The sequence below is a fragment of the Eumetopias jubatus genome, unplaced genomic scaffold (assembly GCF_037043125.1).
Source record: "Eumetopias jubatus isolate StellerSeaLion01/CBP00866 unplaced genomic scaffold, mEumJub1_p1.0 scaffold_2, whole genome shotgun sequence".
In the NCBI taxonomy this organism is placed as follows: domain Eukaryota; kingdom Metazoa; phylum Chordata; class Mammalia; order Carnivora; family Otariidae; genus Eumetopias; species Eumetopias jubatus.
Window position 1 is genome coordinate 15519903 of NW_028274808.1, and position 25621 is coordinate 15545523.

At 41.0% G+C, this 25621-nt stretch overlaps 1 protein-coding gene across 1 annotated transcript in view; it reads right to left on the reverse strand.

The window, feature by feature from the left end:
• ENPP6 (ectonucleotide pyrophosphatase/phosphodiesterase 6) overlaps positions 1-25621 on the reverse strand; it is a 109788-nt gene that overhangs the window by 22138 nt on the left and 62029 nt on the right. The window contains exons 3-5 of the mRNA XM_028099881.2: positions 9808-9919; positions 1210-1351; positions 305-484 (exon numbers count right to left, since the gene is read on the reverse strand). Coding sequence (XP_027955682.1) covers positions 305-484; positions 1210-1351; positions 9808-9919 — 434 coding nt within the window. The remainder of the gene's footprint in view (positions 1-304; positions 485-1209; positions 1352-9807; positions 9920-25621) is intronic.

Consider the following 25621-nt stretch of genomic DNA (forward strand, 5'->3'; position numbering starts at 1 on the left):
CCAATAATAAAATAGCCCTACTAAAGGGCTAAGAGCTTAACATGCTAAGCACTGCACATCCTTTATCTCATTTGATTTCCACTAACATCCCTGCAGTGGATACCATCATGCCTATTTCAGAGAAGAGAAGACAGACACAGGAGGATGAGCAGTTTGGCAGAGGTCAAGGGAGCAGCAAAGTAGGTCACGTGCCTCGGGAGGCTCAGCTCCGGCCCAGCTCTCTACTTCAGCGCTAAAGCCCCAGGGCAAAGACCGCGCGCAGAGTGATCATCCATCCGCCTCCCCCCATCATGGTGCTTCTTGCCTCAGAGTGTTTCCCAGGGGCTGGCCAGAGGCTCACGACGGGTCCTCGGTCCTTCACTTGCTCCAGGTCGTTCAGGCTGATGTACTTATTCAGCTCGATCACTTTGTCCATCCAGAAAATGTCAGTCATTCCATGATCTGAGAAGATGATGACATTGAGGTGGTCCTGCAGCTCCCGCTCCTGTGGGCGGACAAAAGCCGTCAGCGCAGTGCCCAGGCGGAGATGCGCTCACTCTGGAAGGTCTTGTAAACAAGCGTTTTAAACTGTAAGTTAGGGGGGAAAGGATACTTCCTCAATCACAGACTTTTCTGCCCCTGTTGGGACATCACCATAGAAGCACTTCGAGGAGGGCGAGGTGAAAGCACATCCCCTTTCCAGTAGTGCTAGACATCATCCCTCCTGGGCTTGAGCCATTCAAGCTACTTTCTCTGTTCTCATTTCCTTCTGCTCTTTCAGCAGACATGTGTGGTAAGATGGGAGCTGTCCCTGACCCATTTTACAAACATGGGAAAATAAAGCCCACAAAAGTTTTACCTTGTTGAGAGTCATCCAGCAAGGGGGTGGGTGGCAGGGTCAGGGACAGAACCCAGGTCTGGTCTCCATGCCCGCCTGAACCTGGTTCACAGACTTACTAGGTTTGGTAAAGAACGGGGCTATCCGGCCAGCTAAGCCAGGTAGGAATGCGAATCTGGCCATTTCAGTCCCGCTGGGCTGGTTGTAAAACAAGGGAGCTCCTGGTATCTGACGAGGGGTTGTGGGAAGAAAAGAGACCCACCCCAGCCTGGTGCTGACCTCGTCTGCTAACACCAGCAAGAAGGAAAATGCTGAAGGGTCATGACAACCAAGGAAACTGACAGCAAGTGACAAGAGGGAAGATCAGCTTCATGGTCCTTGGTTTCAGTTACCTGGATCCACTTGGTCATGTACTTCAGGACGGTGTCCACGGCTTTCAGGGCGTCTTTCCGCTGAGGCGACGAGGGGCCATAGTGGTGGCCTTCCACGTCGATGCGCTCATAGTATATGGCGGCCAGGTCCGCCCGGCCACTCCTGGAGGGAGCAGAGTGAGAGAGACGCAGTTGAGGGAGGCCCTCACCGGCTTTCTCCCCCTCCACTCAGCAGTCCTCTGTGAAGGCACTGGCGTCCCCAGGTCCCTGACCTGTGGGCCAGGCAAAGCTGACACCTTAAAATGATCCCGGTGATCTCTAAGGGAGGAAACACGACTACGGCATCAAGACATGCCAGTCCTGAGCACCTCAGTGCAACAGTCAGAGAGCCTGTTTATGGGACATCTCCCCTCCTGGCTCATGTGGCATCGCTCACTGTGCCCCAAGAGTTGGAATGGCTGGTAACAGGCAGAGGACAGTTCTCACAGCTCTACTCTACCACGGCTATTGTCGTAAGGTCAGAACAACTAGAAGCAATCCTTCAAATAACGACTTCGATTATTGTTGGACCTGAAGGAAGTGTCTAAATAAAACAGCAGACTGCGTGTTTAACCCACTGGCAAGAAGAAGAGCAAGCTTTACCAGGGCAACCTGCGGGAGGCAAACAGGTTAGTGTTCAGCAGACACTTATTCTGTGGGGACATTTATTCTCTGAAGGACCAGCTCCAGTGTGGACACAGAGTGAATTCTAACAGTGACCACACTTCCCTGGGTCCCAGGAAGATGCTGGTTCTGGAAAAAACTCTCCTTCTTGGCCAGAGTACTGATAATACTGATGATGGCAGAGTACTAATAATCCAAGCCCTTGATGCCGGGCTAAGAATGACCAGGAACAAGTGATCTCCATTCGAATAGGAGGCCTGCAGAGTCAGGAAGGGAGAAAAAAATGCTGTGTAATGCACCTCCCTCCTTCACACAGTGCTCTCCACCGTCCCTCCCGCCCCAGCTCAAGCTTTGCCCATGACTCCTCCCAAAGCACCCGAGCTGAACAATGATCATGATGATGACGATGTTAGTGGTGGGAGCTGTTATAGTCACTGAGAAAAGTTGAAGCAATGCAAAAGAAATTACAGCTCATTCCTTTGCTTGGACTTTACAAGAGCTAATAGTTAATACTCTTGGTGGATTGCCTTATTTCTCTCGAAAAACTATATTTCAAAGGCACACACACACACAAATGAGATGGCATGGTGTCTCCTGATGCGGCCGCCCCAACACTTGGAACATGAGCAATAGAAGAATGTGTGTCCTCAGAGCCTGCTCTGCCTTGGGTCTTGCAATCCACGGAGGAGGGAAAATTGCCTCCTGGTAGTTCAGAGAGGGTGGTTTGCACTGCCAGAGTTAAAAACAGCTCCTACTCATCCTCCAGGTTTCAGGGGAGATGGTGCCCCTTCCAGGAAGTTGGCTCTGATGCCCCAGGCTCTGCTGGGCAGCCCTCCGGGTGCTCCTGTGGCACTCTAGGCTCATCTCCTGGTAATGCTCTTCCATGCCGGGCTGCAGTGGCATGCTGATGTTCCTTCGCCCTCTCTAAGCTGTGAATTCTTTGTGGGGGATGGCGATTCATCCTCCACTATAGCTCAGTTGTAGCCTACCGTATTTGGCATACAGTTGGAGCTCTATAACTGTTGAAAGTATACTAATAGTAAGTGCTCAATAAATGACAGTTGCTCTGGGTCAGGCACTATGCCGAAGGCTTTTCATTCATTATTTAATCCTCACAGCAACCCTTTAAGATAGGAATACATTGAACAGAAAGCTCAGTATAGTTGCCTGCCTCACACAGCCAGTGAGAGATGGCAACAGGACTCAAACCCACGTTGGGCTGACTCGAAAACCCCGACCACAATCACTAAAAACTCTACGGCCCACACCAATGGGGCAACATTCTGCTTAACCTTCTTATGGAAATGGTCCTTATTCTCTTATAAGACTCTTACCCTTCTTGATGGATAGCGCTCCATGTCTGTGGGTTAGGTGTGTCTTGGGTTTCTGGAACTACTGTGGGAAGCGTCCCTATAGAAAAGCAACTGCACATTTTGCAGATGGGGAAATAGGCCGGCAAGGATTCTCGGACTTGCTCAGGGTCTCACAGAGACATAGCTAGAACTGGAAACGTGAATCTCCAAGATCAGAATATTCTACCAGCCTGGGCTTTTGAAAGTCCGCATCTACCGCATTCACTACAGTGGGGCAGTTTTCGGGGGATATTCTGATCAGCATCTTCCTTCATTATGGTCATGCTCGCCAAGAGGGCACTTCCTTTAATGATGCTGTGATGTTCTACTGTGTACCCTGAGGGGCATTTCATTTATGTTCTTGAGGGCACATTGGTTTCAAGTTAAGTGAAATTGCTAGTCAAGTGTTTTCTCTTTTTAGAACACAACAAACCGGCCCTTCTTTAACAAATACCACCCTCCTCCACAATGGGGACTGGGTTAGGTGTTTTTCAAAAGTGATATTATCATTATTCATACTCACTAATGTGTGAATGACTCATCCATCTATCCCACAGCAGAGAACAAAAAGTCACTGCAGGGGCCTGCAAGGGTGTGGGCGGTGGGGAAAAGTCCTCGCTCGGTAATGACACTTTCATACACATCCCTAAACTTTTGTGAGGCCCGTGTTCATTACACTGATAAACTAATGAACACAGTGGAACCTTCCATAAAATCTTTCCCTCAGATGAGCCTCAGCCTTTAGCTGCTTTATGCAGTTGCATCTGTAGCTCCCCAGATGTGTGGATTCATGCAGTGTGTCCTGTGTTCAAGTGTGCACACTTCCAGGGTGGGGCTTGCATGGGGGGAAAATTGTACAAACAGGCTGACCATTGCATTAAAGTTCAATGACATGCTTTTAGGTCACTGCATTGTAGATACTTCCCTTAACGCAGCAACCACTTGGCTGGTTTCTTTCAGGCTCTGCACCATATCCACAAATCTCTGTGTGATCAGGGAGCCCATATCACAGATTTACCTGATGGCTTTCTTTGAAGGAGCTGTCAACCCCAGGTGCCAGGAACACTGGATTTGGCATGCTGGCGATTCAGGGATTTATGCACGTGCCTTTGGAACAGACTTCTAGGTTGGAGTTTCGTCGATTCATTAGGGACCTGAGTCTTCAAGGGCTGAGCACTCTCGTCCCTGTTTGGAGTTTAGCGGACAGATTCTTGGTCGCCAGGTGTCTTCCACATGGATCTGGTCTCCATCACAGGTCAGCTCATTTGTAATGGAGTGGTTGGGTGAGGAGCGATGGGTGGAAATGCCTGCAGACCTGTGGTTGGCCATTTATAATTTATAGCTTTAGGGGTCCAGGAACTGAGCCAAAGGACATGTGGCTGTCAGCCCAGTACTTGAGAGCTGCAAGGAGCCCCCAGCCCCAGGCTTTCAGGGATACCCAGGTCCCCCATCATCTTAGGATGTTGTCCAGACCTCTTTTCAGTGTAAAAGTTCATAACCTCACATCCATTTTCCTTACTGAAGTGAGTTGGAAAGAGAAGACTTAGGGAGAGAGAAATGGGGGGGCAATTCAAAGGGATGGTTGAAGTTATCAGCTGTTAAGAAAAATGATCTAAAACTTAGAAATTAGGCCCCAAAAACAGCTGCCTGTCATTCCTGTGTCCTACAAGAACGGTGTCTGATAAACTTGCTTACAGGTCACCAGACTTTATGACCGACTTGAGCCCGGAATGTGTAAACTCAGCTGTTAACTTGTAGGGAACCAGTAAGATGAAGGTTATTTTTGCCTGATGGAGAAAGCAGTCCCAGAGATCACGGTCTGATTGTCCTCCAAGTCATGAAGCATTTCTGCATCTCACAATAATCGTATGCCATCGTCCTCCAACATTCTTTTCCTTCACGTGTACGTTTCTCATATTCTCTGTTTAACCAGCCTGGTCATCCCTGGATTCCCTCAGCAGTAAAGGAATTTGAACCTCGGCATAATTCTCGTACACGTATGTAGTGAGCACATGACAGAGGCTTAATTTTGAAAATTATACATTGATAGGGCATTGGAATTAGACAAATCTGGGCTCAAAGATGTGAACCTTGCTATCCTGGAGGTCTCAGAAGAACAGCAGAAATATCCGGAAGCCTCAGTGTACCGTGTGAAAAACCTCCACAGCGGGCTGCCCTGGGTATGAAATGAGCTGCTGTTTGTAAAGTGCCTGACGCACAGCAAAAGGGAGGCAAAGAGAAGGAGATGCCTTGCATCCCTCTCTTCCTTCCAGATGTGCCTAGATGGTTTTTGCCTGTGTGCTGAGCCCCTTCCCTCAGAGTCCCTGGGGAGGGGAGGACGGACAAAGGCCAGGACATTTGCCCCAGCCACCCCGTGGTCTGTGGAAAGAACCCTCTCGTCATCCATCCACTCCTGTATAGGCACCAGCAGCCACTGAGGTTCTGGGATCCTAAAAGAATTCCTTTGGAGCTGTTTTCTGTAACCTGGAGCTTGACAATAGACAGCAGCTGCGTCCACTGCTCCCGTGGCCCAGTTGTTACTTGACCAACCCTTTTGAGAGGCTTCATCAGCCTTCACCTGCCCCTGGGAGCAGCCTCCTGGTGCCTCCAGGTGGTCAGGGTTGCATGTGGCTGTCACCACGGCCACGCCCCCTTTCCTGCCCACCGAAGCATGACTGTCCACAAACAGAACTTCCAGGAGGACGGATTAAGTGATGTGATCACAAACTGCTTTCTGTTGTGGCTGTGTGAGCAGGGGTGTTGCCTCACTGTCCCCGTGTGCAGTGTCATGGTACGTAGTGCGCCCATGGCTGGGGCTGTGTGCTGCTGAACACGTCAAGCAGTGAGCAGATCCCAGAGGCTGCCAGTCCACCTCAGGCGCTCATGAGCCCCAGGCCCAGCACAGCCCCACAGGCTTGACTTGCGAAGGAGCCAACGCCCCCAGCCCCGTCCTGTCGGTCTGATTCGGTTTCAGGGCACCTCAGAGGTATGGGTGCAGACCAGGAGGAGAGCTGTGAAGTTGACTCTGAAGTGTCCAGGCACTTCTCTCTCAGACCTGGGCTCCGGCTTCACCACCTACTAGCTGTGTGCGACCTGAAACAAGGTGCTTAAATTTGGGAGCGGAGAAGGACTCTTTATAAGAGGACGATGACGACACGCCTGTGTAATACAGTAGCTGTAACAGCAGAATGGGTCAATGGTGATAGTGCCTTCGACACAATGCTAGCAGGTGGCTGTTGAAGACATGAATTCTCTTCGCCTTCTCCTTTCTTCTACGCTGGAGGTTGTCTAGGTGCTGAGGTAGCATCTACCATGGATATGACTTGGGTCAGTAAAGCTTTATGAGCCCTGGATAGCAATGCCCAGATCAAACATGGAAATTAGACTAACCCTTCTACAAAACCATACGGCTTCTTGGCTGAGCTGGACCCTTTGCTGAAATGTTGCCCGTAAGTCAATCTTAACTGCCTTCTTTTAAAAGCGTATCTATCCTGTATCCCATTCTCTCTGCCTCTCAGAATAATAGCAGAGTGGAAAAAGACACTCTATAAGTAGTACTGATCAGGAGAAATGCGTGTGTGTGCCCACATGCACATGCATGCCTGTGTTTGCACACTTGTGTGAACTCTAAGCACGCCTCAGATTATAGCTAGGAATTTGAGATACAGCTGAGCAGAAACCAAGAGGTAAGCTATGGAGTCTAAAACTTGCTCCTTGTTTTGGGGCCATCTGATGGAAGGATAAATAATTAATACATCTTTGCCTAAATATACACACCAAGAGAATTCATAATTCCTTTGAGTCACATTCTTACATGAATAAGCTGCTACATGCAAAGTGGTCTTAACTGTGTTGGCCCACAAAGGTCAATCCTTTATTCTACTTTGTAAGAAGGTAATGAGACATGTTCTAAAAATGCATAGGTTAGGGGCGCTTGGGTGGCTCAGTCGGCTAAGGGTCCAACTCTTGGTTTCGGCTCAGGTCATGATCTCAGGGAGGTGAGATCGAGCTCCGCATCGGGCTCTGCGCTGGGTGTGGAACCCACTTAAGATTCTCTCTCTCCCTCTCCCCCTACTCCTCCCCGCCCCCACTCTAAATCAATCAATCTATCTATCTATCTGTAGAGGTTGTTTATAGAAGGTGCCTTTATTTTCTTTGCAAGAGAGCCTAAATCATCTTACTGCTTTCCACAGGCAGTCAGTATCATCTGGCCTATGGCTTTTCTTCTCTTTTTTCTCTCTGTCTCATTTCAAGCCCTAACTAGTTTTAGAAATGGTGGATCTCCAGCTTTCCAACCACTATTCACAGGGGATGTTTCTGGTGGCCCTGTTAGCTTTGACAGTATGAAGACCCCACAAGACAATTGCACTGGCCTGGTTCCATCCTGCCTAGGCCTTCACTGCCCAACTGCAGAAGCATCATTCACTGGTAGATTATGTGAATGTCATCCCCTGGAGTTCAAGGCCATTTATGTAGACTATAGTATGAATGGTGCCAATTGAACAATGTGGTGGCATCAGGTCACACCAGATAGAGGCCTAGCCCGGGGCCACTTTCCTGGGCCTCCAGTTCTTGGTAGCCTTTTCTGTCTAGGGGAGCCCAATGCCTTTGCTAAACACACATACACACAAAGATACACACACACACATATACATACTACCACCTCACCTTCCACCACCAACCTCCCGCTTTCTAAATGCTGTGCTCTAAGGTAAAGAAGTTATTCCCCAGTGTTCCAGAGCTCTGTCATGTTGCTTGAAAAGGGAAAAAGAAAAACTTCTCTAGAAACAGAGAAACAGAAACTTCTCTAGGAAACAGAGCCCAGCAGTCATTCCTCCAGCATGCTGCTATACCTTAAGACAAGGGAGTCTGCTTGGATGGGCCAGCTTGCCAGCCCTGGCTAACCTGAGCCTCTTGGGACTCTATGCCTCTCCACCTGTTGAATCACTGGGTTGTGTACAGTGAGTGACCATTCAATTCTCAAGGCAAGATGAATGTGAAAAAGGTTACACTCCCAAATAGAGCGTTGGGTTATTTGGAGGTATTTGTATGACAACTATGTTCTAAATGTTCATATTTAGCATGGCAATAGGTTGTTGGGGGGGGCAGCATTTTGGATATGTTGGAAACAGCACTGTAGACACACAGAGCTATTCTGAAGTTCAAGCTCTGCTCATCTGCTGTGCGTGTGGTGCTCTTCAGCTTCGCACAAACTAGTTTGTAACATGATATTCTAGTTCATCATGTGTGTGTGGTTTTCCAGCACTTGTGGGCAAGGAAAAGAAAGCGGAGTAGGTAGGAGACAGGATCATATAACACACATGATTTACAAACCACATGTTGAAGATTATTTATTCAATAGTTAATAATATTTATTTAAAGTTCATTCCAGACCTTGTCCCTTCCCTCTTCCCTCCAGAAAAAAAAAAAAAAATCTCAACTTTTAAATTTGTTACAGCTCAGTTTTTAAGTATTTCAAACCTATTTCCTCTCCAATCTGTCAGAGCTTGAGCCTTCCTGTGCCTCAAAGGCCCATCTTGATGGGTTTCATGGAAGTGGAATTATTCCAAGAAGGAACGGAGGGAGGGGTGTTATTTTCTCCTTGTGCAGTTCTGTGGGGGTGACTTGCTCCCCACAATGTTTGGGGTGGGGATGGCAAGAAGGGGATTCATAATTGGTCGGCTTTACATCTGGGGCGATCTTAGCTGTAGGCCAATTCTTGTGGTTATTGCTGGCGAGTAGTACACAGTGCCTGTGATATGGTGGCCCTCGGAGGCTGCCCAGCTTGAAAACAGGCTCTTTCTCCTGGGAGGATAACAGTCCTTCCCTGATCTCCAAACTGATGACTCTAGGTCTTCTGCCTTGACCCTACCCAGGAGATCTACTCAGTAGCCAAGGTGACCTTGGCAAATCCAGCCCTGGAAATGTGAGAGCCCCCAACATCTTTAGCTTCTTGGTTGCTAATTACTCAGGTAGACCCCAGCTGGTCTCGCATCTTGATTTCCACATCTAGCAACTTCTGAGACTACCTTGAGGCTTTCTCCTGACCTTTCTTGTTGACCAGTTTCTCTGACAGACTCTCGTGTGCTATTTAAGACACCATTAATGATTTCTGCATTTTTAAAGTTCTGTGTCATTACTCCATGTGGGAGGAAGAAAAAGGTTCTATGTTCTAATATGCTAACGTGTTTCATACATTACCAAGAAGAAGGTAGAGTAGGCAATTTTTTCAAATTTACTTCACCACAGATCCCCCCTTCTTGCCAAATAATAACATTTTCTGAAATACAAGCATTCTCAAAATTTTAATTAGAGAGATGTTGACATTCATATTGCTTCTCTATTGTCCATCAACATAAAGAAGAAAGTCCCAAACACTTGAGGACTTTCTTGCTCTCAAACATTTACAGAGAGTGCCCCTACCTGAAATGACTCACTCACAATTATTCTCTGGTAGCAGTTAACAGTCATCATGCAAGAGGCTAATCATATCTCTGAGACACCATTCCACCTGTACCAAGCCTTCTTAATTCACTTTAGCATTCATTATTGGTCCTGGAAACAATGAAGAACAATGGTATGACCAAAACCTTGGGACACTTACTTGAGGGAGTCAAGGGCATCGCTGACTGCATTGGCAAAATTGATATCCGTTGGGACGTTTTTATATTCTAGGCAGTAAGTAGGTCTGACCCCAAGAATCTCAACCTCACAGCCTGAGAATGAAAAAGATGGTAAATGGTTACTTTCTTTAATAATTAAGGTAGGTTTTTGAGCTTATTTCAGGAAGCAAACACCATAAGTCAAAATAAAAATCTTTGTTCATTTTCATGAAATAAAAGAACTGACTACTGATAGGTGGTATATTTAACTGTAATTTTGCTTAACTGGAGCAGAGGTTCTCAAATGTCATTCCTATACAACGCTGGCGTCCCATGGTAGGGACTAGCAAAAATTGGTTAATGTTTGTCTTTTCCAATTTGAAACAAAATTAATTCATACACAGAAAGGTCTCAATTAAAACCTTCTCCCATAGATTTTCCATAACTGCTAAGTCTTCTAGTGTGTCTTTGTCTATTCTAAAATCAAGTATTAGATAGTATCTGATTAGTCCTGGAATAATAAAATAAAAATTTCAGTAGCCTAACTGAACTAAGAAATGCCACACTAAATTAGCAAGCCTAAAAATCACTGACTTAAAGCAGGGATTCTGAGACATGACTTTGCTTTTCCCAAAATGAAGTAAAATAATTTTTTAAAGGATTTTATTTATTTATTTTAGACAGAGAGAACACAAGAGTTGGGGGGGAGGGTGGGGCAGGGAAGAGCAGAGGGAGAGAGACAATCAGACTCCGTGTTGACTGCAGCGCCAGACGTGGGGCTTGATCCCATGAGCCTGAGATCATGACCTGAGCCACAATCAAGAGTCAGAGGCCCAACCAACTGAGCTTCCCAGGTGCCCCAAAAGGAAGTAAAAGAATTAAGGGCATTCAATGTTAGGAGCTGCTATGGCCTCAGCTTCACTGCCCCAGGCCCCTGGACAAGTAGAGGTAGTTGCTCTGAGGAAGAGACACCCAAACTTATTACCAAAATGTAGGGCAGAAGAGGTATGAGCAAGTCTCAGTTTAAGTTAGTTGACTATTATTGGGCACCTACTATGAACTAGTCACTGTGTTCAGACATAGTGGAAACAAAAATGTGTCAGTCAGGGTCTTTATCCTGGAGCATCCCAGAATTTAGTCTAGTGGGAGGAGACATTTGGGAAAAAAATTGTAATATGTGAAGTCTAAAATGAGGTGCACACTTACTGGTGTGGGAACTCAGATGAGGGACATTTACTTGAGGGATTATTTCTTCCTGGAAGCCTTCCTTGAATCCCCAGGTTGGGCTCAGTCTTATAGACCGCATTTGGCCAATGTGTCAGGGGATAGAGGTGGGGAAGGAAGGGACATCCCAAGCAAAGAGAGAAGCAGAAGCAAAAGTTCAGAGATGAAAAACAACAAGGTTAGTGTGGGGAACTATACACAAAATAAAGCTCTGGACAAGGAGTGTCAGGAGACAGGATGGTGAGCATTCTTATAGCCCAGGAAAAATGATTTCTCAAGGTAGAGGTAAGTAAAGTGGAACAAGTTGGGAGTAAGCAGGAAAGGAACGTCTCTGTCAGGAAACGAATTGACCCCACTCCTGGGTATATCTGCTAGTCTGTTACAGCTCATTTATAAGAAGGTGGGGCAGCCTCCAAGAATTCCTTACTCCAGCATACCATAGCAAATCTGAGTGCTCCGTTGAAGAGTCCATCTCTCTGTGCCTGGTATCTTGGGAGAGCAAGGGCTATCTAGGACAATTCAGATAGGCCTAGAAGGCAGGCAGCTCCCCTTCCAAGGCTTGTTTGTTGAGAAGGATGATTAGGCTAGATGACCCAAGAGGAAATCCTGCCCATGAGTTCTTGCAGAAAATTCATTATGGTAAGAAATGCCAGTGGGATCTTGACTGGTTATAGCACTTTACATATTTGTGTTTTATCTGTTGAAGGTAATTTGTGAATGTTTATTGGTCTTGCAAAGCTGTTCATTCAACAATGTATGAAGACCATTCTCTGTATCTACTCTGTGCTCAGTGTCAGCATTCAGAAGCAAATAAGACACTGCCTATCCTTTAAAACGTTAGCAGCCTTATACAGTGTGGTCAGGTATCTTCTGGCATATCTGATACATGGGTATTATGAGTTTGCAAGTAATGGAATTTTGATCATGGTTTTGGCAGGTAAAAGAAACTGCACACTTTTTTATGTTTGCACATTAATATCAATCAGTATTTTTGTATACTAAATAAGAATTATGTTTGTTAATATTATCAGTCATATATTCTCTTAATCCTCTTATTGAATTAAAATGAATCTGGACTTAACACTGGCATAGCAACATAAATCACCTGAGAAATTTACCCTTTCCTCAAGTTAAAGGAGGATACAAACAACTTTTTATTGATTAGTTACATGTAGAATTCTATAGTAAAGTTAGAGAAAACATGTGGCAAAGTAGATCCATTTTTTTATTTCTGTTTTTTATTCTTAAAAATTACAAAGAATTTTAACTCATTCCAGAACCATAGCAGCATTTTCTAAAGGCTACGGGTAGGACAGAAGAACTCAGAGAAATTTCCCTCAAGTACACAAACCCTCCACTGAGTGCAAGGCAACAGCTCATCAAAGGCTAGGGACAGAACATCAAAGGGGAAAGAGATCTTCCCAGCTGCAGAAAGTTGAGGACAATGCTTGAGAGAAAAAGACCTCAGTGATTCAAAAAGTAGGCAACATAAAATTTCCATGTGAAGAACAGAGAGTTCTCCACTGGACAAATTCCAAGACCTGATAAAGGGATAATCCTTATCTTCCCTCATGACATTTGAAACCAGTGGCAAAGTAAATCTAACTAAAGCTTCAAAAAACCCCAGACCCAGCTCAACTACAGATTAGACTGACTTAGCCTCCACCCTAAAGGCCTGACATAGGAAGAGGCATGAATTTTTCTCAGGGTAAATATCATTTGTTACACTCTCTTCTGTTCTTTTTCAGATAATGTTCGGCATATAATAAAAAATCATGAGATGTACTAAGAAGCAATAAAATATGCCTCATAATTAAGAGAAAAATATTCAACAGAGCCAGATCCACAGATGACACAAATGTTGGCCAGAAAGGGTAAACATAAAAGAAATTTCTTTAAGAGATCACTGACTGTTTAAAGCAAAATTAAAAGCAATATACTATGGGGTTTACAATATATATATATATATATGTATATATATATATATATATATATATATAAGTAAAATAGATGACAATAAGAATATAAGGAATGTATAAGTGGACAAGTGGCATTATAAAATTTAAAAATTCTAACTTCATTGTGAAATAATATAATATTAATTCGGGGTAGAACATGAATAAGTTAAGGATGTATGTTGGTATGTCTAGAGTAACCATTAAAGAAAAAAAAACAATAAAATCTGAAATCAATAGAGAAAATATAACAAAATTCTAAAAGCATTCAATTAATGGAAAAGAATATAGGAAATGAGCAACAGAGGAAAAAAAACAGTTAAGACAAATTAAAAAATAATACAAAGATGGTAGGCTTAAACCCAACCATACCAATAGTTACTAAATACTATCAAATGTAAATGAACTAAATACTTTATTTAAAAGGCAGAGATAGTCAGACTGGATAAAAAATTAAGACCCAAATATATACTATCTATAAGAGAAAAAATTTAAAATATAAATACACTGGTTAAAAAGAAAGGGATGGAAAAAAGTTACATCATGCAACAATAAATATAAGCAGTTGATATGGTATCAAAATAGATTTTTATGAAATACTAAATGATAGTGAAGATGAGAAACTAAAACATTTATAATTTTCTGGTGGGAGAATAAAATGATATGGTCACTTTATAAAATTGTTCATCAGTTTCCTATAAAGTCAAATATACATTACCCAAAGAACCAACAATTTTGCCCCCTAGGTATTTACACAAGAGGAATGAAAACATATGTCCTCAAAAAGACTTGTACAAAAATGTTCATAGTAGCCTTAGTTGTAATAGCTCCAAATTGGAAATAACCGAAATACACATAAATATGAGAATGGAAAAACAATACTTGATATATTTATGCTATGAAATACTACTCAACAGTGAAAAACAGTAAACTACTGATACATGCCACACAGGGAGTGTAACTCAAAAATCTTACAATGAGTAGAAGAAGGCAGACACAGAAGAATATATATGGTGTGATTCCATTTATATGAAGCCTGAGAATAGACAAAATGAATCTATAATAATACAAATAAGAAAACATTTGCTTCTGGGGACAGGGAGTGGCTGACTGAAAGGAAGAATGACTATGGGAAAATGTTTTATCTTGATTTGGGTGGTAGTTACGGAGATGCATGCAGTTTTAAAAAATGCACCAAGTGCTACTCTTATGATCTATCCATTTTATTGTATGTACAGCAGCCATCTTGAAACCACGGGGTAACAGATGTGAAGATAAAAAGTAAATATGCTAAAATGTAGCCAAAGGGTATAACAAGCTTGTTTTTTTTTTTCAGGTTTATGTCTTTTTTTTTATGTTGTATTAGTCACCATACAGTACATCATTAGTTTTTGATGCAGTGTTCCATGATTCATTGTTAGCGTATAACACCCAGTGCTCCATGCAAAAGTGCCCTCCTTAATACCCATCCCCCCACCACCTCCCCTCTAAAACCCTCAGTTTGTTTCTTGGAGTCCATAGTCTCTCATGGTTCGTCTCCCCTCCAATGAGGTTGTTAAGCAGATGAACCCCATAAAGTACTTCTTGTGATGCAGATAAATTCCCATATGTGTATCCACTGTTCACTATTAGCTAGATTTTCTATTACTTGCAGCAGATAATTCCTAACTGATTCAGAGGGATTGTGGTTGACTTTTAATTCTTACTATTGTTTATTGAATTGAACCAAGTTTACTAAAATAAATGTTATTTTTGTGATAGGAAACCAAAATGTACAAAAGTCCTATTGTATTACTGTTCAGTTTTTTAAATTTTTAAATAATGCTGACTTAAACATTCTTTTTTTAATTTATTTTTTATTATTATGTTAAACACCATACATTACATCATTAGTTTTTGATGTAGTGTTCCATGATTCATTGTTTGTGCATAACACCCAGTGCTCCATGCAGAACGTGCCCTCCTTAATACCCATCACCAGGCTAACCCATTCCCCCATCCCCCTCCCCTCTAGAACCCTCAGTTTGTTTCTCAGAGTCCATCGTCTCTCATGGTTCGTCTCCCCTCCGATTTACTCCCCTTCATTCTTCCCCTCCTGCTATCTTCTTCTTCTTTTTTTTTTTTTTAACATATATTGCATTATTTGTTTCAGAGGTACAGATCTGTGATTCAACAGTGTTGCACAATTCGCAGTGCTCACCATAGCACATACCCTCCCCAATGTCTATCACCCAGCCACCCCTTCCCTCCCACCCCCCCACCACTCCAGCAGCCCTCACTTTGTTTCCTGAGATTAAGAATTCCTCGTATCAGTGAGGTCATATGATACATGTCTTTCTCTGATTGACTTATTTCACTCAGCATAACACCCTCCAGTTCCATCCACGTCATTGCAAATGGCAAGATCTCATTCCTTTTTTTTTTTGAAGATTTTATTTATTTATTTGAGAGAGAGAGAGAATGAGAGAGAGAGAAAGCACATGAGATGGGGGGAGGGTCAGAGGGAGAAACAGACTCCCTGCCGAGCAGGGAGCCTGATGCAGGACTCGATCCAGGGACTCCAGGATCATGACCTGAGCTGAAGGCAGTCGCCCAACCAACTGAGCCACCCAGGCGCCCAAGATCTCATTCCTTTTGATGGCTGCATAATATTCCATTGTGTATATATACCACTGCTTCTTTATCCATTCATCTGTCGATGGACATCTTGGCTCTTTCCACAGTTTGGCTATTGTGGACATTGCTGCTATAAACATCAGGGTGCACGTACCCCTTCGGATCCCTACATTTGTATCTTTGTGGTAAATACCCAGTAGTGCAATTGCTGGATCATATGGTAGCTCTATTTTCAACTTTTTGAGGAACCTCCATACTGTTTTCCAGAGTGGCTGCACCAGCTTGCATTGCCACCAACAGTGTGGGAGGGTTCCCCTTTCTCCGCATCCCCGCCAACATCTGTCGTTTCCTGACTTGTTAATTTTAGCCATTCTGACTGGTGTGAGGTGGTATCTCATTGAGGTTTTGATTTGGATTTCCCTGATGCCGAGCGATGTGGAGCACTTTTTCATGTGTCTGTGGGCCATTTGGATGTCTTCTTTGGAAAAATGTCTGTTCATGTCTTCTGCCCATTTCTTGATTGGATTATTTGTTCTTTGGGTGTTGAGTTTGATAAGTTCTTTATAGATTTTGGATACTAGCCCTTTATCTGATATGTCATTTGCAAATATCTTCTCCCACTCTGTCCATTGTCTTTTGGTTTTGTGGACTGTTTCTTTTGCTGTGCAAAAGCTTTTTATCTTGATGAAGTCCCAAGAGTTCATTTTTGCCCTTGCTTCCCTTGCCTTTGGTGATGTTTCTAGGAAGAAGTTGCTGCGGCTGAGGTCGAAGAGGTTGCTGCCTGTATTCTCCTTTAGGATGTTGATGGACTCCTGTCTCACGTTTAGGTCTTTCAACCATTTGGAGTCTATTTTTGTGTGTAGTGTAAGGAAATGGTCCAGTTTCATTCTTCTGCATGTGGCTGTCCAATTTTCCCAACACCATTTGTTGAAGAGACTGTCTTTTTTCCATTGGACATTCTTTCCTGCTTTGTCAAAGATGAGTTGACCATAGAGTTGAGGGTCCATTTCTGGGCTCTCTATTCTGTTCCACTGATCTGACATAAACATTCTTGTACATGTTCTTTGATGTATTTAGGTATGCATTTCTGTTGGAATATATGTAGGAGTAGAATTGCTAGATTTGGGGGTATGCATATGTTCAACTTTATTAGATAATGCCAAAGAGTTTTTCAAAGCTTTTTTTTAATTTGCCCTACCAACACTTTATGAGACTTTCAGCTAATCCATCCTTACCATCACTCGGATTTGTCAGTTTTTTAATGAGCCATTTTCCATGTGTGTGTAGAGTTATCTCACTGCAGTTTATTGTTCATTTGTTTAATAAACAATGATGTTGAGGATCTTTACGTATGTTTATTGACCATTGGGATACCCAGTTATGTAAAGTGGCAGCTCAAATCTTCTAGAGTTTTCTATTGGCTTGACTGTTTTTTGTAGGAGTTGTTCATATATTCCAGATACGAAGTTCTTTTTGTTATACCTCCGTCCACTCTGTGGATTTCTTTTTGCCCTTAATGATGTCCTTTCGAGAAGTTCCCAATTTTCAAGAGGTTCCCAAGAAGTTCTATTTTCTTTGTCATTTTTCTATATTGTTATGCTATTTTTTTCCCGTTTAAGAAATATTTTTCTTACCCAAGGTCATGAGGATATTATATTCATCTATGTATTCTTCTAGAAGCTTTATGTTTTATATTTTACATTTAGATCTGTAGTCCACCTGGAATTACCTAGAATTTTTATGGATAGTGTTAGATAGGAGTCTGAATATATATATACACACATTCAATAGACGTTTTATAATTTTTTAAAAAGATCATCTTTCGTTACGGCTCTAAAGTGTCTCCCTTGTCATAAATCAACTATTGTGGGTCTGTTTCAAAAATATATAAAGTAGAGATGTGCCTGGTGGCGCAGTCAGTTAAACGTCCAACTCTTCGTTTTGGCTCAGGTCCTGATCTCAGTTTTGTGAGATGGAGCCCCAGTAGGGCTCAGTGCTCAGCATGGAGTCTGCTTCTGATTCTCTCTCCCTCTCCCTCTGCCCCTCCTTCTTATGCTCTCTCTCAAAAAAATAAACAAATCTTTTTTAAAAAAGAATATCTAAACTTTACTCTTAGTCTATTTGTCTGCTCTTGTGTAAATACCATTTTGTGTTCATTTTTGTAGTTTTAAAATGTCTATATTTAATGGGGTAAATCTTCCAGTTTTACTCATTTGACTCAAGATTGTTTTTGCTATTCTTGAACCTGCATTTCCATATAGATTTTAGAATTGACCTGCCAATTGACATACACAATTCTCACACACACACACACACACACAAGCTGCTGGAATTTTGATTGGGATTACACTGAATCTATAGATCAAACTTTGGGAAAATTGATATAATATTAAGATTTCCAATTCATTAATGTAATATATTCCTCCACTTTTTAGATCTTTTTACATTTCTCTAAATAATTTTCTAAGTAAAGTTCTCAAGTCATTTTTTGTTAGATATATTCCTTTATTTTTTGTGTGTTTAGATTTTATTGTAAATAATATTGGGTTTTTTAAAAAAGATTTTATTTATTTACTTGACAGAGAGGGAGAGAGAGAACATGTGCAAGCAGGAGGAGCTGCAGACAGAGGGAGAAGCAGGCTCCCCGCAGAGCAGAGAGCCCGACGCAGGGCTTGATCCCAGGACCCTGGGATCACGACGGGAGCCAAAGGCCGACACTTAACCAACTGAACCACCCAGTCACCCCAATGATATTGATTTTTAAATTTCATTTTCTAACTTTTTGTTCCTAGTATATATAAATACAATAGTTTTAAAATATTGACCTTATATCAAAAGATTTATCTCATTAACTCCAAACATGAATTCTTTTGGATTTTTGCAGAGTCATCTAGAATAATGACAATTTTTTTCTTCTTTTTGTTTTATTTTTACCCCTGCCCTCCCCACTACAATCCCCAACTAGATAGGACCTCTAAATATAATTTGGAATAGAAGTCATGGTAGGAGGCATCCTTATCTCATTCCTGAACCCATTTATCATCAACTATTATGTTTGCTATAGGGTTTTTGGTAGATAATCTTTTTTAGATTAAGGAGGTATTTTACTAGTTACCCAAGTTCATTCTAATAAATTCCAGTTTCACTTACTAAGAGTTTTTTTTTTTTATGAATGGTTGTTGATATTTATCAAATAGTTTTTATGTATCTACTAAGATGATCAAATTTTTTTTTACTTTTATTCTATTGCTGTTGTGAATTACATTGATAGATTTTAAAATATGAAACCTATCTTTTATTCCTGTAATAAACCCAATTTGGTTGGCATATATTATTCTATTTATGTATTGATTGATTCAGTTTACAAATATTTTGTTTAGAATTTTTATATCTATGTTCATGAAAAAGGTTGTCTATAATTTAACTTTCTTCTTGTCAAATTTTAGTATCAAGCTTATGCTGACTTCATTATGGATGTGATTTATCATTATACATTCTCGGAAAGAGTTTGTGTAAGATTGGTGTTACTTTTTCCTTACATGTTTGAAAACTTCACTAGTGGAGGCATCTAATACTGGGGTATTCTGCTTTTATTTATTTTTTATTAGTTTTTGAAGATTCTATTTATTTTTTAGAGAGAGAGCGAGAACAAGCCAGGGGAGGAGCAGAGGGAGAGGGAGAAGCAGACTCCCCACTGAGCAGGGATCCCAATGTGGGACTTGATCTCAGAACCCCGGGATCATGACCTAGGCCAAAGGCAGATGCTTAACCGACTGAACCATCCAGGTGCCCCTAGGGAAGTCTTTTAAAGATTTAATTTGAAAATAAATATAAAAGTATTCCAATCTTCTATTTCTTTTTGTCCATTTGGTAATTTTTCTCCAGAAAACTGTCTATTTCATTTACATTTTCAAATACATCGCCATAACATTTTTCATGATATTATTTTACTGGCTTTTTAATGTCTGTGGTTTCCATATTGATGCTCCCTTTTTCATTTTATTATTGGTTATTTGTGTCTTCTCTTTTTATTCCTTGATAACCTTGTCAAGGTTTCACCCATTTTATTAGATTTTTTTAAAGACTTTATTTACTTATTTATTTATTTTAAGAGAGAGAGAGAGGGGGGAAGGAGCAGAGGGAGAGGGACAAGCAGACTCTGTGCTGAGTGCTGAGCCCAACAGGGGGCTTGATCCCATGACCCTGAGATCATGACCTGAGCCAAAATCAAGAGTCAGATACTTAAACGACTGAGCCATCCAGGCGCCCCTCATTTTTTTCTAATAACAAGTGTGGCTTTGTCAATCCCTTCTCTCATATGTTTGCTTTCTACTTAACTTCTGTTCTTATTGCTATTCTTGCCTTTTTTTTCCATTTGGTGGAATTTAATTTGCTTTGAGATGGAGACTTAGATTATTGATTTTCAGCCATTATTTTTATCTATATATGCAAATATAAGTATTGATTTCCTTTCAGGCATGAGTTTAGTTGCATCCCATTTATCCTGCCACATTATATGTAGTATTTTCACTAACCTTCTATTCAAGATATTTTCTAAATTTCCACAATAACTTTTTCTCTGAACCATGAATTATTTAGAAATCTCTGGTTATTTTCCAAATATATGCAGATTTAAAGTTTTCTTTCTATTATTGACTGTACTTTAATTACACTGTGGGCGCCTGGGTGGCTCAGTTGGTTAAGCAACTGCCTTCGGCTCAGGTCATGATCCTGGAGTCCCGGGATCAAGTCCCACATCGGGCTCCCTGCTCAGCAGGGAGTCTGCTTCTCCCTCTGACCCTCTCCCCTCTCATGCTCTCTCTCTATCTCATTCTCTCTCTCAAATAAATAAATAAAATCTTTAAAAAGAATTACACTGTGGTTAGAGAACACATTCTGTACGATTTCACACTTTTCCAATTTATTGAGAAATGCTTTATGACTAACATATGGTCATTTTTTACAAATGTTCCCTGTGCACTTGAGAATAATGTGTATTCATCAGTTGTTGGGTGCAGTGTTCTAGTAATGTCAATTAGGTAAATATGTTAATTATGTTGTATAAATTTTCTGTACCCTTCTAACTTTTTTGTTCTCTTATTTTATCAGTTACTGAAAAGAGATCTTAAAATCTTCCAATATCATTGTGAATTTACCTATCACTCCTTTAGTTCTGTAAATTTTTGCTTTATTATTTTGAGACTGTACAATTAGGAGCATTACAATTTAGAATTGTTACATTTTCTTGGTGGATTGAACCTTATGTCAACATAAAGTAACCTTCTTTATTATAAAAATAGTCTAGGTTTTTAGTATACATTGATTTTCGTATAGCTGCACCAGCTCTCCCTTGGTTAATTTTTTTGTGTCATATATCTTTTTAAAAATGTTATTACTTAAAATTTTTCCACATACTTACATTTAATGTATGCCTTTTATAAGCAGCATATATTAGGTTTTGTTTTTGTCCTGTCAGATGATAGTTGTTTTTAATGTAAATGTCTATTAAAGTTTAACATAGACAAAAAATGAATAAATCATAATTGTACAGGTCAATGAATTCCTATAAAGTGAATGCAGCTGTGTAACCAGCACACAGATCAGGAGACAGAACATTACTATCACACATAGGCACCTTCTAGTCCCTATTCTCCCAAATGTAAACACTATTCTAACAATGTGAATTGGTTTCACATGCTTTTGAACTTTAAACAAATAGAATAACTGAGATTAATTGAAATAATAAAATATTAGTAAAAAAGTAAATTTTACATGTAATGTATTTACTGATATCTTTGTGTTTCAATCAGCCATCTAACTAAATGTCTTGTATTCATCACACATTTGATAGTTTTTCTCTCCTTTCTTGATTTCTTTTGGGCTAAGTATTATTGTTGTTGTTCCATTTTCAGCCTTTATTAGCTTGTTGTTTATATATTTTAATTAATATCTTCTTGGCATGGAGCCCTGGATATGACAAAAAATTGAAATATTGATCTACTGAAGTCTAATATAAATTTGCACTTCTGTAACTTCCTAGAAAATATAAAGATGTTTGAGTGCTTTAAATTTTACATTTCTCCTACCTTCTGTGCTTCTGTTGTTCATGTATTTTAATTCTCTATGAATTTTTAATCTAAATATTATTATTATTACTATTAATTTACTTTTACCTACATATTTACCCTTTTTGTTGCTCCTCATTCTTTCCTCCTTTGTGCCCCCATCTGTGACCATTTTCTTCCTGCCTAAAGAATTTAGTATTTCCTTTAAACCTGTGGGCAATAAATTCTCTGTTTTCTGCCTCTAGAAAAAGTCATTTTTGAGTGTTCATTTCTGAAGGTTATTTTCAATGGATATAGAATTTGGGGTTGATAATTTGTTTTAATCACTTTGAGGATACCATTCCATTGCCTTTCTGGATTCCAATATTTCTGCTGGAAAATCAGCTGTCAGTCTTAATATAGACCCTTTGAAAAGTTTCCTCTGGCAATTTTTAAGATTTTCTCTTATCTGTGGTTTTTAGCAGTCCCGAAATTCACAATATTCTTTCCTGGATTTCATGGCATTTCTTGAATCTATGATTTGATAGCTCATGTCTGTTTTGGAAAGTCCTCAAACACTATTTGTGTTGTATTACTTGTGTCTCTAATCCATCTGTGGCCTTTTCACCATACCCAATATGTCTCTTACATTCTTTTCTACATTTTCCATTCTTTTGCCTCTCCACATTTAAGCTGGATAGCTGTATTCAGTTCTAGAATTTACTTTTTAAAAAAGACTCTAGTTGGTTAGTGCAAGGCTCCATTTTGTCATTTAGTTTTTTTTATCATCATTCCTTAAAGTCTGTGTCTGATATGTGGATCATTAGTGGGTTTAAGTTTACCATCTGTTTATTTCTCCTGATTTTTCAGTCAAGCCTTGTTTTCCTATATTCTGGTTATTTTAAAAAATTGAATGCTGCATATTACATATGAAAAATTGTAGATATCACTTGCCCCTCCATAGTTGTTACCTTCTTCTAGAGAGCAAATGCTTTGCTTTCAATGGGCACCTAGGCTATGGGCAGACCATCTCAATCCAAATGGGTTAAGATGATTCAAAACTCCTCACTCTCTTTGTGAAGGCTTCAGTCCTCAAAAAGTCTATACTGTTTGCCTGTGTCTAGCTCATTTTATTGCTAGAATGTTGCCCTTTATTGTCCAACTAAACATCTGGGATATTTACTAGATCTCTTCTCCTTGGTGGACTATGAACTCCAATTTTTATTATTTCTCTCATCCTGTGAGTCTGTCAAAAGCTCAGTTCAGTTTATTGGCCTCTCAACTGCTTTTGAGATCAGTATTTCACTGCAGGGGAGACATGGTACCAATTGCCAGATATACCTCCTTCTCTAGGTCTCGATATGCCTCTGACCCATTATGAACATACATATGCACACATAGTTCAGCCTCTTTTGTAGTTGTTGCTGAAGAGAGGAGTATTTCAAATACAACTTAGCCTGTCCTTGTACCAAGTGCAACACCAGATCTCAATAGTTTTTAAACATAAAAAGTTACATTTTATTAGAAATGTACCTCATGGGTGCCTGGGTGGCTCAGTTGGTTAAATGTCTGCCTTTGATCCTGGAGTTCCAGGATCGAGTCCTGCGTCGGGCTTCCTGCTCGGCAGGGCGTCTGCTTCTCCCTCTGTCCCTCACCCAACTCGTGCTCTCTCTCTCTCTCTTGCTCTCTCTCTCTCTCAAATAAATAAAATAAAAGAGAAATGTATCTCATAATGAAAGGAATAGGGATGCTTTCAAAAATCAATTCATATATTCATGGATGAATATGACTGATCTCTAGATCTCTAGAATAAGACAAGTTCAGAATCCACTCTATTCCTATTAAGTCTAAGGCTAAGAGAGTTGTTCACATAAATAAGTAGATGGAAATAGAAGTAGTTTGTTGTACCAATGTCATTTAATTCTTTGAACTGCTTCTTTGAATACAACATTCACATATCATCATAAATTTTTAAATAATGTTTCAGCTGACAACTCAATTAAGTTTTCCCTAAATAATTTAAAAGCAAGCAGAAGAAAATACTCGATTTTTTTTTTAAGTTATGTTATTTTATCACTAGATGTATTCACTTCCTCAACACCTACACCAATATTTTGAACTGTCCCTTTGTTTGGTACCTAGAGGCTTTCATATATCAGAGCAATGCACCTTAGCAAGGTTCTACCTGGCTAAGGGGTATTACTTTCTTATGTAGCGTAGGGAAAGGGCATGTTTTCAGTCAAGACAATATGTGCAATGCGCATGAAACTTTAGGATCTTAGAATTGATTTCTTTAAAAGTAATTTTGCTCTTGTAAATTCCTGGGAACCCAGTTTGAAGACCCTGAACTAGGGAACCAAGCAGCAGTAGCTCTACTCCATGGGAACTGTAATGTTCAAGAAAGCAGCTGGGCATAAAGAATGGGGAGTTGGAGGTGACATATGACTGATAGTTGTATAATTTGTTCTCCTCTAGGTTGTCCCACAACTGAATCTCTGTGAGCAAAGAGAGAGAAAGAACCTTCATAGCAGAACAAATGGGGCATTATAATTTGCTCTCTACTGGGGTAATCAGAGATCCAGATGATGGAGTGAAAGGAGCATATCTCAACCCATCAGAGATGCCCTGAATCCAAGTCCTGCAAACACAGTTAATTTTGATAGAAACTATAAACCTCCCTGTGCCCCTGAGAAGAGATTAAACTAGTATCCAGGTAGACAGAAACTGGACAAGTGCAATCCTTCTGCTCTGTCCATCCAGAATGGTCTCTCTTTGGTGAGATCTCAAAAGGCAGACACATTCCCCATACCTCTAATCTTATAACCCAGAATGAATAAGTGACTCGCAAAGAAAATAGCTAGCAAGAGATGACAGCCACAATGCAATGGAACATGAGATTAATGAAACTGGTGGTTTTAGAGACAGCAAGACTAATTATTCCTAAGTGAGTTGGTGTAGATACTTCATTTTGTTTTCTTTAGTCTTTATCTGATGGAAATCAGCAGACTGGTGTTGGGGGTTGTTGTGTGGATCCCATGAGATAGTTCTCCAATCAGGAGTCTACGGGCCCTTTCTGGATTTATCACAGGCCCAATCTTTGAAAGTGGGTGTGTTGCTCAACCTCTGAGTCTGCTGCCTTCAGGCCATTTCCATGGCTTCAGGGAGCATGTGAAATCTGGTCAATGGAGGTCACTGTAGGTCACCTCAACATGAAGGAGGAAAACAGGATTTCTGTATCTCTGCACGGGGATCTGTGGGGAAACAAAGGCAATGGCCTGGATCTCACGGTTTGAAAAATCAACCAGGAACTCTGGAGTTAAGATTTTGGTTTCACAAACACCATGAAGGCGTGTTTCGGCTTTACTCCAGCTTGTTTCCTCACTGTTCCCAGGGAACTTTGGAAGGAATTGCCTTGAATTCGGGTTCATTTTTTAGGACCTCATCTTATCTCTGTCTAGAGTCCACTTTCCTGATGGATATTCCAACCGCACACTGGATGAGTATCCTCTCCTACAACCTAATAAAAATACCCTGTGTAGAAAATACAAAGTCAGAGGGACCTTAAAGGACAGAGAGGGTCACCACTAAGCCCATGCTTGATTTCTTTTTGAAAGGCATTTCTTTTTAAAAGCACTTAACTGCCGTCCAACAGAAACTTATTTGAATACACCTATTTTGTCACATCAACACTTGGCTGCCGTGGGCCAAAATGTTGTCAAAATAAATATGAAAATCTACGATGTCTGTAACGTGAATGATGCTCCCATGGATGTGGCATCCTTGCAAAACTCACAGCCTTCACAGCCCTTCATGAAAGCCTTACACCAAACCCCTTTATTTTACAGAGAAATCAAGGACCTCAGATGGGAGAAGTGAAAGTCCCAGGGTCTCCAGGCCAGCTAGTAATCAGCTCTCCCAGCTGGGGTACTTTTCTATTATGCCCACTGCTTTCCTAAGTGATCCTTGCTTCCTGGCAT